At 40.3% G+C, this 17753-nt stretch overlaps 1 protein-coding gene across 1 annotated transcript in view; it reads left to right on the plus strand.

Moving 5' to 3' along the window:
* The window catches only part of LOC124553744 (cation-dependent mannose-6-phosphate receptor-like), a 134221-nt gene that overhangs the window by 24571 nt on the left and 91897 nt on the right, over positions 1-17753 (plus strand). Inside the window, exon 2 of the mRNA XM_047127679.1 lies at positions 9926-10034. Coding sequence (XP_046983635.1) covers positions 9926-10034 — 109 coding nt within the window. The remainder of the gene's footprint in view (positions 1-9925; positions 10035-17753) is intronic.

The following is a 17753-nucleotide window of genomic DNA, read 5'->3' on the forward strand; positions in this document are numbered from 1 at the left end:
CTCACCTATTCTTACTATCAAAAATGCAATCGTATGTGGTGTCGAGTGAAATTTGTGACTGGATTGAGGATTTTTTGGTAGAGAGGATGCTGCGTGTTATCTTGGACAGAGAGTCATCATCATTTCGGTTGTGCTCCAGTGAAGTGTTTTGGGACCCTTGCTATTCATTAATGACTCTGAGGACAATATTAATAGTAACTCAGACTGTTTGCAGATGATGCAGTTATCTATAACAAAGCATTGTCTGAAAGAAGTTGCATAAATATTCAGTCAGATCTGTTAAGATTTCAGTGTGGTGCAGAGATTGACAACTTCCTCTAAATGTTAAGAAATGCAAAATTTTGCTCTTCATGAAAAAATATAGTATACTACGACTATAATTTCAATGACTCAAATGGAATCAGCCAGCTCATACAAATATCTGGGTGTAACACTCTGTAGGGATATGAAATGGAATGATCACATAGGCTCAGTCACTGGTAAAGCAGATGGTAGACTTCAGTTTGCCGGCCACTGTGGACGAGCGGTTTTAGGCACTTCAGTTCGGAACTGCGCTGCTGCTACGGTCGGAGGTTCGAATCCTGCCTCGGGCATGGATGTGTGTGATGTCCTTAGGTTAGTTAGGTTTAATTAGTTCTAAGTTCTAGGGGACTGATGACCTCAGATGTTAAGTCCTATAGTGCTTAGAGCCATTTGAACCATTTTTAGACTTTATTGGTAAAATACTGGAGAAGTGCAATCAGCCTACAAAGAAGATTGCTTACAAGTCAGTGGTGTGACTTTGTTTGATCCATTGGACTGTGTCACAGAGATGCTGAAGGAACTGGACTGGAAGACTCTTAAAGATAAACGTAAACTATCCTGAGAAAGTTGTGTAACAAAATTACAAAAATTGGCTTCAAATGATGACTAGAGGAATGTACTACAATCCACTACGTAACTGTAATAACTGGTACAATAGGTCGTGCTCACTGCTATTCACTTCATGGTTGTTTGCAGAGTATAGATGTTGATTTAGAAGTGTGCACATGGCCCCCCCCCCCCCCCCCCCCCGGACACACACACACACACACACACACACACACACACACACACACACACACACACCTTTTCCTGTGCAATGTGCCAACTAGACACACAGTGCTGAGAGTGCATTTCAGCATGGGGAATAGGATGTGATGGAGATTGTTGTGGGTCTGACCATATGTATAAACAAATCTGTGGTACTGCCATGGGTACTCCATTTGGGTATTGGTCCTTGCAAGACTGGTTATAAGTGGAATTCTGCACAGAAGGTCAGTAAGCAATTCTTATATAAGCAACATAAACAGTGTTATCAGGAAACAGTGCGACAAACTCGGCACAATATTCGTTGACCCCAACAAATTTTTAAGTGACAAATGCTTGGGAAATGATGGCGTCCATTTGAACAGACTAGGCTCAACGAATTTCAGTAAAATGGTTACAGACATCTGTAAAATCATTAAGAACAAGGGAAACTGATACCACGTGGAGGGGGTGAAAATTCAAAAGTGAAAATTAAAATAAAAAATATCTTCCAGGAAGAAATTCCAATATAAATACAAGTACTAAAGATAGTAAGTTTCAGAACTTGTGTTTAACTCCAAACCTGATAGTATTTCATCAAAATGTACAATCGTTATCCAACAAAGTAAATGAATTTCAAATTTTGTTAGAAAACACCTCTGTATTATGTTTCACTGAACATTGGCTTGACAAAGAGAAACTTCATATGCTATGCATTCCAAATTTTTTATTGGGTAGATATTTTTGTCAGAAACTGTGTAAAAATTGTGTTAGTTGCATTTATGTTAAAAATAGCATAAATTTTAAATGTATGCTGTATGTAGAAAAATTATCCATAGAGAAAGATATTGAGGTAAATGGAATTGAAATCATGGACAAAAAAATTGCTATAATTTGTCTATACAGGGCGCCAACTGGCAATATTAACATCGTGTTAAAGAACCTTGAAAATACACTCCTGGAAATGGAAAAAAGAACACATTGACACCGGTGTGTCAGACCCACCATACTTGCTCCGGACACTGCGAGAGGGCTGTACAAGCAATGATCACACGCACGGCACAGCGGACACACCAGGAACCGCGGTGTTGGCCGTCGAATGGCGCTAGCTGCGCAGCATTTGTGCACCGCCGCCGTCAGTGTCAGCCAGTTTGCCGTGGCATACGGAGCTCCATTGCAGTCATTACACTGGTAGCATGCCGCGACAGCGTGGACGTGAACCGTATGTGCAGTTGACGGACTTTGAGCGAGGGCGTATAGTGGGCATGCGGGAGGCCGGGTGGACATACCGCCGAATTGCTCAACACGTGGGGCGTGAGGTCTCCACAGTACATCGATGTTGTCGCCAGTGGTCGGCGGAAGGTGCACGTGCCCGTCGACCTGGGGCCGGACCGCAGCGACGCACGGATGCACGCCAAGACCGTAGGATCCTACGCAGTGCCGTAGGGGACCTCACCGCCACTTCCCAGCAAATTAGGGACACTGTTGCTCCTGGGGTATCGGCGAGGACCATTCGCAACCGTCTCCATGAAGCTGGGCTACGGTCCCGCACACCGTTAGGCCGTCTTCCGCTCACGCCCCAACATTGTGCGGCCCGCCTCCAGTGGTGTCGCGACAGGCGTGAATGGAGGGACGAATGGAGACGTGTCGTCTTCAGCGATGAGAGTCGCTTCTGCCTTGGTGCCAATGATGGTCGTATGCGTGTTTGGCGCCGTGCAGGTGAGCGCCACAATCAGGACTGCATACGACCGAGGCACACAGGGCCAACACCCGGCATCATGGTGTGGGGACTGATCTCCTACACTGGCCGTACACCACTGGTGATCGTCGAGGGGACACTGAATAGTGCACGGTACATCCAAACCGTCATCGAACCCATCGTTCTACCATTCCTAGACCGGCAAGGGAACTTGCTGTTCCAACAGGACAATGCACGTCCGCATGAATCCCGTGCCACCCAACGTGCTCTAGAAGGTGTAAGTCAACTACCCTGGCCAGCAAGATCTCCGGATCTGTCCCCCATTGAGCATGTTTGGGACTGGATGAAGCGTCGTCTCACACGGTCTGCACGTCCAGCACAAACGCTGGTCCAACTGAGGCGCCAGGTGGAAATGGCATGGCAAGCCGTTCCACAGGACTACATCCAGCATCTCTACGATCGTCTCCATGGGAGAATAGCAGCCTGCATTGCTGCGAAAGGTGGATATACACTGTACTAGTGCCGACATTGTGCATGCTCTGTTGCCTGTGTCTATGTGCCTGTGGTTCTGTCAGTGTGATCATGTGATGTATCTGACCCCAGGAATGTGTCAATAAAGTTTCTCCTTCCTGGGACAATGAATTCACGGTGTTCTTATTTCAATTTCCAGAAGTGTATCTTACACAAGACTACACAAAAAACTAGAAAACTTAGAAAACTAATTATATGTGGGGATTTCAACATTGACTTTGCAAGTGAGTCCAATTAAAAAACTGCTTTACTGAACCTCTTAGCAACTTTCAATTTAAAGGCTACTATAGAAACGCCAACACACATCACAAAAGCCTCAGCCACAATCCTTGATCAAATATTTACAAATGTGCCCTTGAAACATACAACACAAACCCACTATACAGGCTCTGGGGACCACACAGCCCAAGAAATTAGTATAAAATTAGGAAAACTGTTTAGTTCAACTGACTGTCTAACTACTACATCTAGGAAGTATGATGACCAGAATATACAACATTTCCTTAACTATCTGTGTAAAGAAACTTGGGAAGACATCTATGAATGTAGAAGTACAAATGATAAGTTCAACAAATTCCTAAATAGTTTTAGCTATTATTTTGAACTTTGCTTTCCACTCCATAAAAAGACAGTCACAAAAATTGATCTGAAAATAAAATGGGTCACAACAGGGATACAAATATCTGTGAAGAAAAAGAGGTTACTTCATGAAATATCTAGACAGCACACCACATCCCCAGAATTTGATTCCTATTTTAAGAATTACAAAAGGATTTTAACTAAATCATAAAAGAAGCAAAACGAATGGCAAATAGTTCCTTCATAGCAAATGCACAAAATAAAATGAAAGCCATATGGGGCATTGTAAGGCATGAAACAGGAGTAAAACAGAGAGAATACCATAATATCAAACTGAACGAAAACACTTCTGTAATATCTGATCCCCAGCAGATCGCAAATAATTTAAACTCGTATTTCTCTGAGGCAGCTGAGATACTGGTGAAGCAAAACTTTCAATATGCTGTCACTGCAAATCAGATTAAAATTATCCCTAGTAACAAGTCTCTCTTCCTATACCCAACAGATGAACAGGAAATGCTAAAAACAATAGGGGAGCTAAAATCAAAATTTTCCTCTGGCACTGACAACATACCAGACCATATCATTAAAAAATGCGCACCCATAGTAGTTAGGCCCATGGTAGACATATGCAATAGTTCACTTTTGCAGGGAATCTTCCAAGAAAGGTTAAAAATATCTAAAGTGAAACCATTGTACAAAAAGGGTGAAAAAAAAAGATATAACAAATTATAGGCCAGTCTCTCTACTATCTGTTTTTTTCTAAAATAATTGAAAAAATCTTTTATAAAAGACTCGTAGATTTCATTGGAAAAAATAAACTTTTCTCAGCTACACAGCATGGTTTCTGAAAATGTAAATCCACTGAGACAGCTATTACCAATTTCTTAAATGAAGCTTTAAATGCATTAGATAAAAAAGAACACATAGCAGCAATATTCCTAGATCTTTCAAAAGCATTTGACATCATTAACCATGGTGTGTTGCTTAGAAAGCTAGAAAATGTTGGTGTCAGAGGCCCAGCCTATGAGTGGTTAAAGTCATATCTACAAAACAGACACCAAATAGTTGAAGTCTTGTACAAAGAAGGAAAAAATTTAACTTCCTATCAATCAGAAAAACAGTGTGTTAAATACGGTGTGCCGCAGGGTTCCGTACTAGGACCAATCTTGTTCTTGCTGTTTGTAAATGACCTGGAACCATCCAGCCCTAACTATAAGTACATTAAATATGCCGATGATACACATATACTTATCACAGGAAAGACCCTAGAAGAGCTCCAAAATGAAATAAAAAAGAACACTTCACATGTATCAGAATGGTTTGCAATGAACAACTTGATAATAAACACACGTAAAACAAACACTATGCATCTACACACAGTGCAGAATAAACAGCCTTTAACTGCAACCATAGAACTGTTAGGCAAAAGACTTGAAATTGTAAATAGCACCAAATTTTTGGGAGTTTGGATCCAAGATGACCTAAGATGACAGAAACACACACAACACGTATGTAGTAAATTAAATACCATTTGTTTTAGTATAAAAATTCTTGATGGATGCACATCAATGCAAGCCATAAAAAATGTGTACTATGCCCAAGCAGAACCTCTTCTCAAATATGGTTTAACTTGCTAGGGAAATTCACCACCCAGCAAAAGCTGTTTTATTGCACAAAAAAGAATTATAAGAGTCATGGAAGGCTCAGCACCTCGATCTTCATGCAAATCCTCATTTAAAAAGCTTCATATTCTTCCATTACCATGCCTATATATCATAGAAACAATAATGTTTATAAGGAAAATCGTAGATGAAAATAGCAAGATTGCTCCAAAAAACCAAAATATCCATTCATACAACACAAGGAATAATCAAGATTTACATATGCAGTTTTCACATACATCGCTAAAACAAAAAGTACCCTTGCAAGCAGGAAAAAAACTGTATAATAAACTACCTAAAAAAATTAAGGCAATAACTGGCATGCATAAATTCAAAACTGCAGTGAATGACTGCTTGCTACAGAATTGCTACTATAGTGTTGATGAATTTATATCTAGCTACAGTGTAAATACGTGAAGAATTTAAATAGTTTATACAATTAAGCCCAAAATAAGAAATGTGTACATGTAGATTTATCTGTGTATTATATGTGGTCTATTACATATATGAGTGTGTCTGTATTATCAAGGCCGAAAGTATCAAATGTGTGCATGTAAAACTTTTGTGTATTTGTGAAATGTTATTCCCATATTTTAGATTTATACTGTTATATACTGAAAACCATACAACAGTATTTCTGTTAAACTTCATTGCAAATTATTTGACTTGTCCTGTATCTTTTGTACCCCTGTACAGGTATGATTCACAGGACCAATAAATATACAATACAATACAATACAAGAATTTGCATATTTCTTTAACTAAGAATAAAAGGGCAATCTGTGGTTGTATCATTTTTAGATTTAGAGAAAGCTTTCGACAGGGTTGACTGGAACACACCTTTTGAAATTCTGAAGGTATCAGGGATAAAATACAGGAGGCAAAATATTATCTACAGCTTGATCAGAAACCAGACTGTTGTTATAGGAGTTGAAGGACGTAGAAGGGAAGCAGTCGTTGATAAGGGAGTGAGGGGGTGTCATAAAGTATCCCTGGTGTTATTCAGTCTGTATGTTCGGCAAGCAGCAAGGGAAACCGAGAAGAGATCTGAAAAATGAATTAAAGTTCAGAGACAATAAATAATATCTTGAAGGTTTGCTGATGACATTGTAGTTCTTTCAAAGATGGTAAAGGATTTGTAAGATCAGTTGTATGGAATGGATTGTAACTTGTGAAGAGGTTATTAGATAAATATCAATAAAAGTAAAACAAGGATAATTGAGTGTAGAGACATGTGATGGTTTAGGAATTAAATTAGGAACTGAGATGTTAATAGTAGTTGATGAGTTGAATCTTTGGTCGGCAGGACAACTGATGATGACCAAAGTAGAGCTAGGGTATAAAATGCAGAGTGGCAGAAGCAAGAAAAGCTTTTCTGAAAAAAAGATGTATTAGGTTGGTGCATAAGTTTCACAGCATGTTTGGTTTGCTTGTTGGTGTTCTGGTTGCTACGTGCTTATTTATCCATTGTTATTTTTTATTTGTAGTTCACTTGTGTCATTTGAGTTCACATATTGTTATTTTGAGATAGTGAGTGCAGCTGTGGATGCTAGAAAATGGAGTGACAAGTGGAGAAATTGAATTATTTATGACATATTTGTCTGAGTTCTGCAGAAGTGTGCTGGAGCCTGAGCAGCCAGAAATATTTGTGCAATGTGTGCAGATAATGTCATTTGACAGGGCATGACAAGAATTCAGTATCCATTGCATCCAAATGAGGCCACCAATACTCTCTTATCGTCGTACAGTATCAATCTCCATTGACTATCACAGCTTGCCGTGTCTCGTGTTCGAAAAAGTAAGGGCCAGCGGCACTGTCTGACCAAAAGCCATACCAAACTGTTGATCGTTGCAGAAGCATTTCCCTTTCTTGGATCGTGCAAGGATTTTCTGGCAGTTCTGCTTATTAACAAAACCATTTAAGTGCAAGTGTGCGTCATCACTAAAGACAATTTTGTTTGCAAAGCTGTCATCCTCTCAGAACCCAGTCAACAAACTGTCGTGTCTTGTGGTTGCTTTTGGCTGCTGCATCGACTGAATTTTATAGGAGTGGTAATGGAGGTCATAGTGGAGAATAATTTAAGCGCAATAGTTCGAAATTGATTTCATGGGGCCAACAGCCACACTGTCACAAACTACCACAATGTTCTCCTCACTTCAACCAGTACGACAATGCCGAGGACTTTTCTGGTTTATTGTTGAACCCATCTCAAAGAACTTTTTTACAAGCCTGCAAACCTTATTATGTGCTAGAGTCGTGCAAAGTCATCTGAAAGTTGCTGTATAACTTTCTCCTATATGATAAAACATTTTCATGATTAGCACACATTGCGCACACATGAACTGCTCTGTCGTGAGACTTGAAATGCGAGAAATTCAAACTGAGGCAACAGTTGGAATGTTCCTGGAAATAGAAACAAATCAAAACAATGTCACCAACTGACAAACAAAAATTTACAAACCATTCTAAAACCGAGGCTCTTTTTGAACCACCTGTTATAAGTTTGTGTTAGGGAGACCCTTGTGAAGTATTTGTCTGGAATGTAGCCTTCTGTGGCAGTGAAATGAAATGTGGACAATAAGCATTTCAGGCAAGAAGAGAATAGAAGCTTTTGAAATGTTGTGCTACAGAAGAATGCTGAAGCTCAGATAGGTAGGTTGAGCAGCTAAGGGGTAGGTAGCAAACTGAATTCGGTAAAAATAAAGAATATTGAAACTGAGTGAGGAAATAAATGATTGTTTATGTTCGTTCTGTCTTAGAGTACAGATACATATAGACCAATTAGACACCTGGTGCTGCCATATGGAGGCCTGAAATCAATGCCTTAGTCATGTGATGTGTGGAATAAAACCCATTATAACCCCTGTCATTACACTTTACAGAATAATGTTGAAAATTAGGTAGACTGATAAGGTAAGGAATTCTCTTCGTTGAATCAGTGAAGAAAAGAACACATGGAAAATACTGAGAAGAAGAGGGGCAGGATGATAGGACATGTTTTAAGACATCACAGAATAACATCCACAGTACTAGAGGGAACCGTAGAGGAAGGCAGAGATTGGAATACACCCAGGAAATGATGAGGGAGTAGGTTGTAAGCATTACTCTGAGATCAAAAGCTTGTCGCAGGAGAGCAATTTGTTGGGGGTCACATCAACACAGCCAGCAGACTGATTACTCAAAATAACAATTAGAGACTGGTTTTCTCAAAGTGCCCCATAGCTGAATGGTCAGTGTAGATGGCTGCCATACAGAGAAACCAGGTTACTCTTTGAAGTTCTGAAAGTACCAGGCAAAAATAAGGGGAACGGAACATTATTGGCTACTTGTACCGAGACTGGATGGCAGTTACAAGAGTTGAAGGATGTGAAAGAGAGGGAGTCATTGAAAAGGCAGTGAGTCACGGTTGTTATCTGTATCCGATGTTGTTCAGTTTGTACACTGAACAAGTAGCAAACGAAACCAAGCAAAAATTTGGAAAGGTAATTAAAATTCAGGGAGAAGAAATAAAAGCTTTGTGGTTTTGCAAATGACACTGTAATTTCGCAAGAGGTGGCAATGGACTTACAAAATAAATTGAAATGAATATGTAATACCTTGTAAAAAAATTATAGGATACACATCAACAAAACTAAAACAAGGGTAATAGAATCTTACTGAAATAAATGAAGTGATCTGAGGAAAGTAGCTGGTTTCTGGTTGTTAAACAGTTGTCAGCTACAAAGCTAGGAAGTCTTTTCTGAAGGTATTTGTGTGGAGTGTAGCCTAATATGGAAGAGAAAAGTAGAAAATAAACAGTTCAGATAAGAAGAGAACAGAGGCCTTCGAAATGTGGTGTTACAGAAGAATGCTGAAGATAAGAGGGGTAGATTGAAAAACTAATGAGGAGATACTGAATCGAATCGCAGAAAAACAAAATTCATCCCACAGCTTACCTAAAAGAAGGGAACGATCGATAAGACACATCTTGAAGCATCAAGGAATCATCAGTTTGTTAAAGGTGGGAAGTTTGGTGCACTGAAAATCATAAAGAAAAGCTGAGAGATGAAGTAGATTCAGAAGGATGTAGGCTGCAGGAGTTATCCAGATATGAAGAGGCTTGCAGAGAACAGGGTAGCCTGGAGAGCTGCATCAAACCAGTCTCTCGACTTAAGACCGCAATAACATCATCCCTAGAAATTTTTATGAACATCATGAAAGCATCCTATAGGTGTAGGCCACCTGATATTTCAGGCTAAGGACAGAAGACTGGGAAAGTGGACAGGCCAAGGCCAACTGAGGTAATAGCAAAAAGTTATCGTCCCTTTCTTTTCATGTAATTTCTTATATTCCGTGCACACACATTCCTTTGCCAACTTAATGTTGAATGTCGTCATGAACAGAGATGCTCTATACATGTTTCAGGTTCATGGTGGCAGTGGAGACGAATGTGACACTCTTTTTTCATCCCTGCTCTGACCTGAAACTTGGCCCAGACTATGGGGCTGGCAACGATTGTTTCTGTGGCACTTCAGTAAGTTCTGACACTTTTTATTGTGGGTCACACAATATTATTATTATTATTATTATTATTAGCAAATTCATCTAATAAATGGAAAACATTAAGAAAATAACTCGGTCAACTTTTCTTTGCGTTCTTGTTGTTGTGGGTCGTTCCATATCGACAGAACCTTGGCATGCAACCCACCGCCTGGATGAAATTTGGTACACACGATTTGTTTACGTATACAGTGACTGGTTTAAAATTTCGGGATTGTATCTTAAGCCATTCCAGAGCTAGAGCTAAAAAATTCACCCATGGCTGTCACAGATTCAATAAGTGATTTTAAATTTATTTAATTTATCCTAAAATTGAAGTTGGAACAATTTGAAATTTTCCATACTTCTGTAAAATTTGCTGCAAAATTCAAATAATGTATCAGATTTGTTGTAATCATACTATGAAGGGTCATTTGAGCCTTAAAAATATAGATTTTTTTTTTTAATGTTCACAACTTATATTACAAATTATTGGGTACAGACGGCAGCTACAGTGCCCCAGTATTATTGCTAGTATCATTGGAAATAGAAGAAAATTTCCTTTGAAACAGACTTTAAAAAATGACAACTAGGTCTGTGATAGAACTAAATGTGAGACATTAAAAAAATAACACTTCATCACAGAAAACATTCCAAATTTCCCTCCCACACCTAGTGTCACCACTGGCAATGTGTCTTTCAGAATGGATGCCATGAGAAGTTGTAGCTAATTTGATTAGTGCACAATCTGAACATTACGTTTTAATTACACTGGTAAATTACAACAGAATATTTATAAAGCAGCATAATTAATTTACTCTTGTTCATTTCACAGGAGAAATAGACTCCTGTTGTAAAATTTAACTCACTTGGAGGAGTATGGCAAATAGACCTGTAGATTGCACAAGTTACCCACCATACAGCATTGGTACTTTCCTAGAAGCAGAGTGCCATGAGGCTTTCATGCACCTGTTGTAAGCAACATTGCAGCTACCACATTCACTGATGTACAGAAAAAACTGCTGCTTTGGCAAAAAGGAATTCAGCAACATGGTGATTTAAGTAATGTTTGCAGTTACCATAAAATTGAGTAGCTGGATTGGTTTCAAAATTATGCACTTGTGCATTGTTGTGATCCACTTAAAAGGCACAAAAAAAATTAAGGATGAAACTTTACTGGCAGATTAAAACTGTGTGCCGGGCCGAGACTCGAACTCGGGACCTTTGCCTTTCACGGGCAAGTGCTCTACCATCTGAGCTACCCAAGCACAACTCGTGCCCCGTCCTCACAGCTTTACTTCCGCCAGTAGCTCATCTCCTACCTTCTGCAAGGTTTGCAGAAGAGCTTCTGTGAAGTTTGGAAGGTAGGAGACGAGGTACTGGTGGAGGTGGAGGCAAAGCTGTGAGGACGGGGCGTGAGTCGCGCTTGGGTATCTCAGATGGTAGAGCACTTGCCCGTGAAAGGCAAAGGTCCCGAGTTCAAGTCTCGGTCAGGCATACAGTTTTAATGTGCCAGGAAAGTTTTATAACAGCGCGCACTCCGCTGCAGAATGAAAATCTCATTCTGGCAATTAAGTATGATTTGTGAGTTGTTTCACTTGATCTTTCTGAGCAGTTCCGTGAGGTATTACATGTTAGGCTCACTGTTATTCCAGGGTAGTAGTTGAGTTCAACATGCCGTAAGCAAATCTTAAATGAAATTTCAGGTGCAGACTAAAAGAATGCAAACAAAGGCACCAGTCAGCATAGTAACAGTGAAGAAAAGAATATATCCAATGAAGACTGGGCAGAAGGAAAAGCAGCATAGGATGCAAAGAACTGGATAAACTTACTGAAAGTTTAACAGATATAAATGGTTCACTGATGAAAATGCATACTCGGAACTTCACACCAAAAAGTAAGTTATGAGAAATGTAAAATAAAGGCAGTTAGGCAAACTCTATGAAAGAAAGTGGTTCATATGCTTCATGTTCAAGAAGAAGAATTACGCAAAGACAGTAGTTCCGAATGTGAAAGTATAGCAACTAGACACGAGGAAAAGCAAAAGACTATGATTTAGATAGACTGGTTGAATCAATGAAAAAAAAAAAAAAAAAAAAAAAAAACATACCAGCTGTAAATAAGTGAGAAAAGATTCGTGTTCTTATCTTTCCTCCTCCATCATGGACAAGAGCAAAAATTCAAAGAACTTTTTGTGTATCGCAAAGAGTGGTACGTGAGGCTAGGGACATTCGTAATACAAAAGGAATCTGTTCAAGAACTTTTGGTGTATTGCAAAGAGTGGTATGTGAAGCTAGGGACGTTCGTAATACAAAAAGAATCCGGTCACTGACGGAATCAAAGCAAGGAAGAAAGTTAGCTGATGAAACTGTATTACCTTTAAGGAATTTTTATAAAGTTGATGAGTACAGTCGAAACATTTAATACTTCGTAGTATAGAGGAGTTGTATACATGCACTATTCAAGCAAATTCATTCTAACATTAAACTAGAATTTTCAAAATTTTCTCAAATGCATTCTAAATGGAGTGCATTTGCTGGTTCATCAGGAACGCATGCTATTTGTGTATGCACCGTATACCAAAATGTTGACTTGCTTTTATGAGGCCTAAATTTAAATATGAAGGATGATGTAAATTCTTTCACAGATAAAATTGTTTGTAGTAAAGAAAACAGGGATTGCATGGTAATTAAGAATTTCTGATAAATACATTCAAAAGATTACATGAAAACAAAATTTCAACTTGAGGAAGACGATGAAATAAATTACCGGCAGTGGTATCATATGACAGAACTCAGCTTACTGATACGACCCTACCAATAAATGAATTTACTGATAAGTTAGTAACTAAACTAGAAACTTTAATTCCGCACAGTTATACTGTAAACAAAAAATTCAAGCTGCATATTTGAAAGAGAGAGAAAATAATGTAAATGAAAATGAGGCATTTATACCAATGGATTTTGCTGAAAATTATGGTTTTGTGCTACAAGGTGCAGCACAAAGTTACTATTGGACTCATTTGTTGTGCATTATACATCCTGTTATTGTGTACTACAAAAATCTTGGCACTGAGGAATGATGCCATTTATCATTATGTTACGTGCCTGAAGATTTAGATGATAATGTTGATTTGTCTATAATATCCAGTCAAAAAGTGTAGAGCCAATGAAGTACCACTGTCCTGCTGTTAACAAAATATGGTATTATACAGATAGGTGCAGCACTCAACAAAAAAATTGCAAAAGTTTCGTTAAATTTGTGTCATCACGATGTTAGGTTATGCCCTAAGACAGGCTGTTCCAACCGAGCTCCAGGGAGCCGGAGCGCTCACTGCGGCAGCTCGGAGCCCGCATGGAGGGGGAAAGTGAGCTCACTGCCCAGTGGCCGCATGCAGCCTCAACTGATGCTATAATCCGTGTTCAATGACAGCTATGACTAGCTGCGGGAGCCCTGTACCTCTATTGGAGGATACCTTTCTATTCATTGACAGGGATGGTCCTCCGCAATGTCTTGTATGTCATAAAGTATTTAATTCTGCGAAGAGGTACAATATACTACGACATTACACACATCTTCACGCAGCGCACTACGATCAAGTAGAAGGCGTTGCACGCAGAGAACTGGTAGCCAGGCTTAAGAACGGCATACCAGGAGACGTAAGTTTAAAAATGGTTTTGTAATACGGAGGGTATCAAAACATGCAACATAGTTCGTGTTCTGTAATGCATTTATAATTTTCAGGTGAATGAGAGCGGAGAAAACACTACTGAATCTGCAATTTGAGCAAGCTACAGGGTCGTTCACATCATTGCGACGAGTGGCAAGCCATTTTCGGTGGGACCACTTGTAAAATCGTGTACGGTAGCAGTTGCAGAATGTTTCTTTCCAAGGGAGGTGCAGGCAATTGAAGGGGTTTGCCTGTCGAAGCAAACAGTGTCTCGTCGAATCCTGGACATGGCAGCGGATTTAGAGACACAGCTCAGGAAAAAGGGGGAGAGCTTTGTTGCATTTTCGCTAGCGCTTGACGAAAGCACCGACATATCGGACTGTGCTCAGCTTGCAGTCTTTGTGTGTGGTGTCGACATGGAGCTGCAAGTAACTGAAGAACTCTTGGATGTGGTACCACTCGATCACACCGCAACACACCATGACATTTTTGAAGCTGTTTGTGAATCAGTGGACAATATGAATTTGCCGTGGGATAAGCTCCATTCTGTAGCGGCAGACGGTGCACCACAAATGATTGTGCGTCACCAAGGTTTTGTTTCTCATTTGAAAAATAAACTCAGGGACGAATTCGGGAAAGACATTTTGACTCTTCATTGTTTTATTCACCAAGAGGCACTGTGTGCTGAAACAGTAGAGCTAGGTGACGTAATGAAAGATGTCGTGAAGTGTGTGAATTTTGTGCGGTGTCACAGTACGAATCATCGCCAATTCAAAGGATTCCTGAAAGATATGTAAGCGGGGGTATGGGGGATATACCCTACCACAGTACAGTTCGTTGGCTGAGTCAGGGAAAAGTTCTTGATGTTTGCTTTGCCATTCGTGAGGAAGTATCCCTTTTTCTCTAAATGAAAGGTGAAGAAATGCGTTGTCTGAAAGATGTAAAATGGATATCAGACCTGGCGTTCCTAGCTGACATAACTGTGCATCTGAATAATTTAAATTTGTCATTGCAGGCAAAGGGCAACTAACCGTTGACATGCACGACCAGATCAAAGCATTCATGGAAAAGTTATTGTGTATTTGAGAGGCAGATGAGTAATGGACATTTAACGTTCTTCAATCGTCTTGCTTCTTTAAACCTGAAGGTACTACTTTCAGCAATTACTGAGCAAAGTTAAAGCAGCTCATCAAGTCGTTTGAAACATGATTCCGAGACGTTGCTAGTTTGGAAATGGATCTTAAGGTGTTCAGCACTCCTTAAGTTTCCCCTAATGATTTGTCATCGTCACTTCAATTGGAGATTATCGATTTGCAATATTCAACTTTGTTGAAAGAGAGGTACTACAACACGTCGGATTTGTCACAATGGTATCGTTCATTACAGCAAAAAACATTTCCCAAGCTTCACAACAATGCCGCTCAGATCGTGTGCACGTTTGGATCTACGTATTGTTGTGAGCAGCTTTTCTCAGCAGTGAAAAGAGTAAAAAGTAAGGAACGATCGTTTCTTCAGGATGCAACAACGAAGGCCATCCTCTGCATTTGACGCTGCGAACACTTTGATGCCCGATATTTCCGATCTTGTAATGAAAAGAAAATGTCAAACTACAGAGGCCCAATAAATGTAGTATGCAATTTCTTGTAAAACAGTTGTTTCTTATTTATTTCCTGAACATCGTATTTCCTGGTGTAGCACTTCACCACGTCTTAGCAGCTAAGAGTACGAGGTTGTCGATCTTGTAAGACGCAGCTGGCACATCAAAACGCTTGCCTTGTCGCCTGCCTCAGCCAGCCGTGCTACATGCTGGCGTGCTGGCCCACTTGAATGGTCACAGCGAGCGACACGGCTCCCTGGAGCAGGGAGCCCTCCGCGGCTCACAACGGAGCCGATGAGCTGGAACAGCCTGCCCTAAGATACATACTATTTATTGCCTCCACAAACCGGAATATACTTCATGGGATTCTGGGATCACTGCCTTGCACTCTTTCTTTGCAACAGGCCATTGAAAATCATCTTGTGCTGATATTCGTGGGGGGGGGGGGGGGGGGGGGGTGAAACAGATGGAAACAAAGGCCAATTTACAGTGCCCATATAAGGAGCAAATTTCTGATCATAAAAAGATGTTTGAGCTTTGCAGAGAGATATTTTCTAAAATCTATTTTTTTGTATTTACTCTACTGGCCATTAAAATTGCTACACCACGAAGATGACGTGCTACAGACGCGAAATTTCACTGACAGAAAGAAGATGCTGTGATATGCAAATGATTAGCTTTTCAGAGCATGGCACAAAATTGGTGCCGGTGGCGACACCTACAACGTGCTTGCATGAGGAAATTTTCCAACCGATTTCTTATACACAAACAGCAGTTGATTGGTGTTGCCTGGTGAAACGTTGTTGTGATGCCTCGTGTAAGGAGGAGAAATGTGTACCATCACGTTTCCGACTTTGATAAAGGTCAGAATGTAGCCTATCGCGATTGCGGTTTATCGTATTGCGACATTGCTGCTTGCGTTGGTCGAGATCCAATGACTGTTAGCAGAATATGGAATCGGTCGGTTCAGGAGGGTAATATGGAACTCCGTACTGGATCCCAACGGCCTCGTATCACTAGCAGTCGACATGACAGGCATCTTATCCACACTTCTGTAACGGATCATGCAGCCACATCTCGATCCCTGAGTCAACAGATGGGGACATTTGCAAGACAACAACCATCTGCATGAACAGTTCGACGACATTTGCAGCAGCATGGACTATCAGCTCAGAGACCGTGGGTGCAGTTGCCCTTGACGCTGCATCACAGACAGGAGCGCCTGCGATGGTGTACTAGACAACGAACCTGGGTGCACGAATGGCAAAACGTCATTTTTTCGGATGAATCCAGGTTCCGTTTACTGCATCATAATGGTGGCATCTGTGTTTGGCGACATCGCGGTGAACGCACATTGGAAGCGTGTATTCGTCATCGCCATACTGGCGTATCACCCGGCGTGATGGTATGGGGTGCCATCGGTTACACGTCTCGGTCACCTCTTGTTCGCATTGATGGCACTTTGAACAGTGGACGTTACATTTCAGATGCGTTGTGACCTGTGGCTCTACCCTTCATTCAATCCCTGTGAAACCCTACATTTCAGCAGGATAATGCACAACCGCATGTTGCAGGTCCTGTACGGGCATTTCTGGATACAGAAAATGTTCGACCGCTGCCCTGGCCAGCACATTCTCCAGATCTCTCACTAATTGAAAACGTCTGGTCGATGGTGGCCGCCCAACTGGCTTGTCACAATACGCCAGTCACTACTCTTGATGAACTGTGGTATCGTGTTGAAGGTGCATGGGCAGCTTTAAATGTACACGCCATCCAAGCTCTGTTTGACTCAATGCCCAGGTGTATCAAAGCTGTTATTACGGCCAGAGGTGGTCGCTCTGGGTACTGATTTCTCAGGATCTGTGCACCCAAATTGTGTGAAAATGTAATCACATGTCAGCTCTAGTATAATATATTTGTCCAATGAATACCCGTTTATCATCTGCATTTCTTCTTGATGTAGCATTTTTAATGGCCAGTAGTGTAGAAGTAAGAGTTTTACGAGAACTAATCTGCAACAGTGATTTACAAAATTGAAAACTGTGGCTGGCACCAGAAGTGTCCACCAGTTGATAAATTCATCAACCAATACTCTGGCTGCAAAAAGAGTTACCAGTGTTAGTAACTATGCTTTACAATTTAACTTTTCTGATGGGAAAACACATATTGCAGAACCCTTGAAAATAAATTCATTTGTTTACTGTAAACACGATTCTGATTGGTATATTGGTCATATTGAAATTATAAATTTTGATCAAGGAGATGCCAGAATTAGATTTATGCACTCGGCAGGTCCAACAGTATTTTTTTATTGGCCAGATAGATATAATATTTGTCGGATCCCATTTAAAAATATATGTTACGTACCATAGTACAACCGACAACAGTGACGGGCAGGCAATATCAAATTTCAGTAGACAAAAATTGATAAATAGAAAAGAAGTAGT

This window comes from Schistocerca americana, chromosome 11, assembly GCF_021461395.2.
Source record: "Schistocerca americana isolate TAMUIC-IGC-003095 chromosome 11, iqSchAmer2.1, whole genome shotgun sequence".
Lineage (NCBI taxonomy): Eukaryota > Metazoa > Arthropoda > Insecta > Orthoptera > Acrididae > Schistocerca > Schistocerca americana.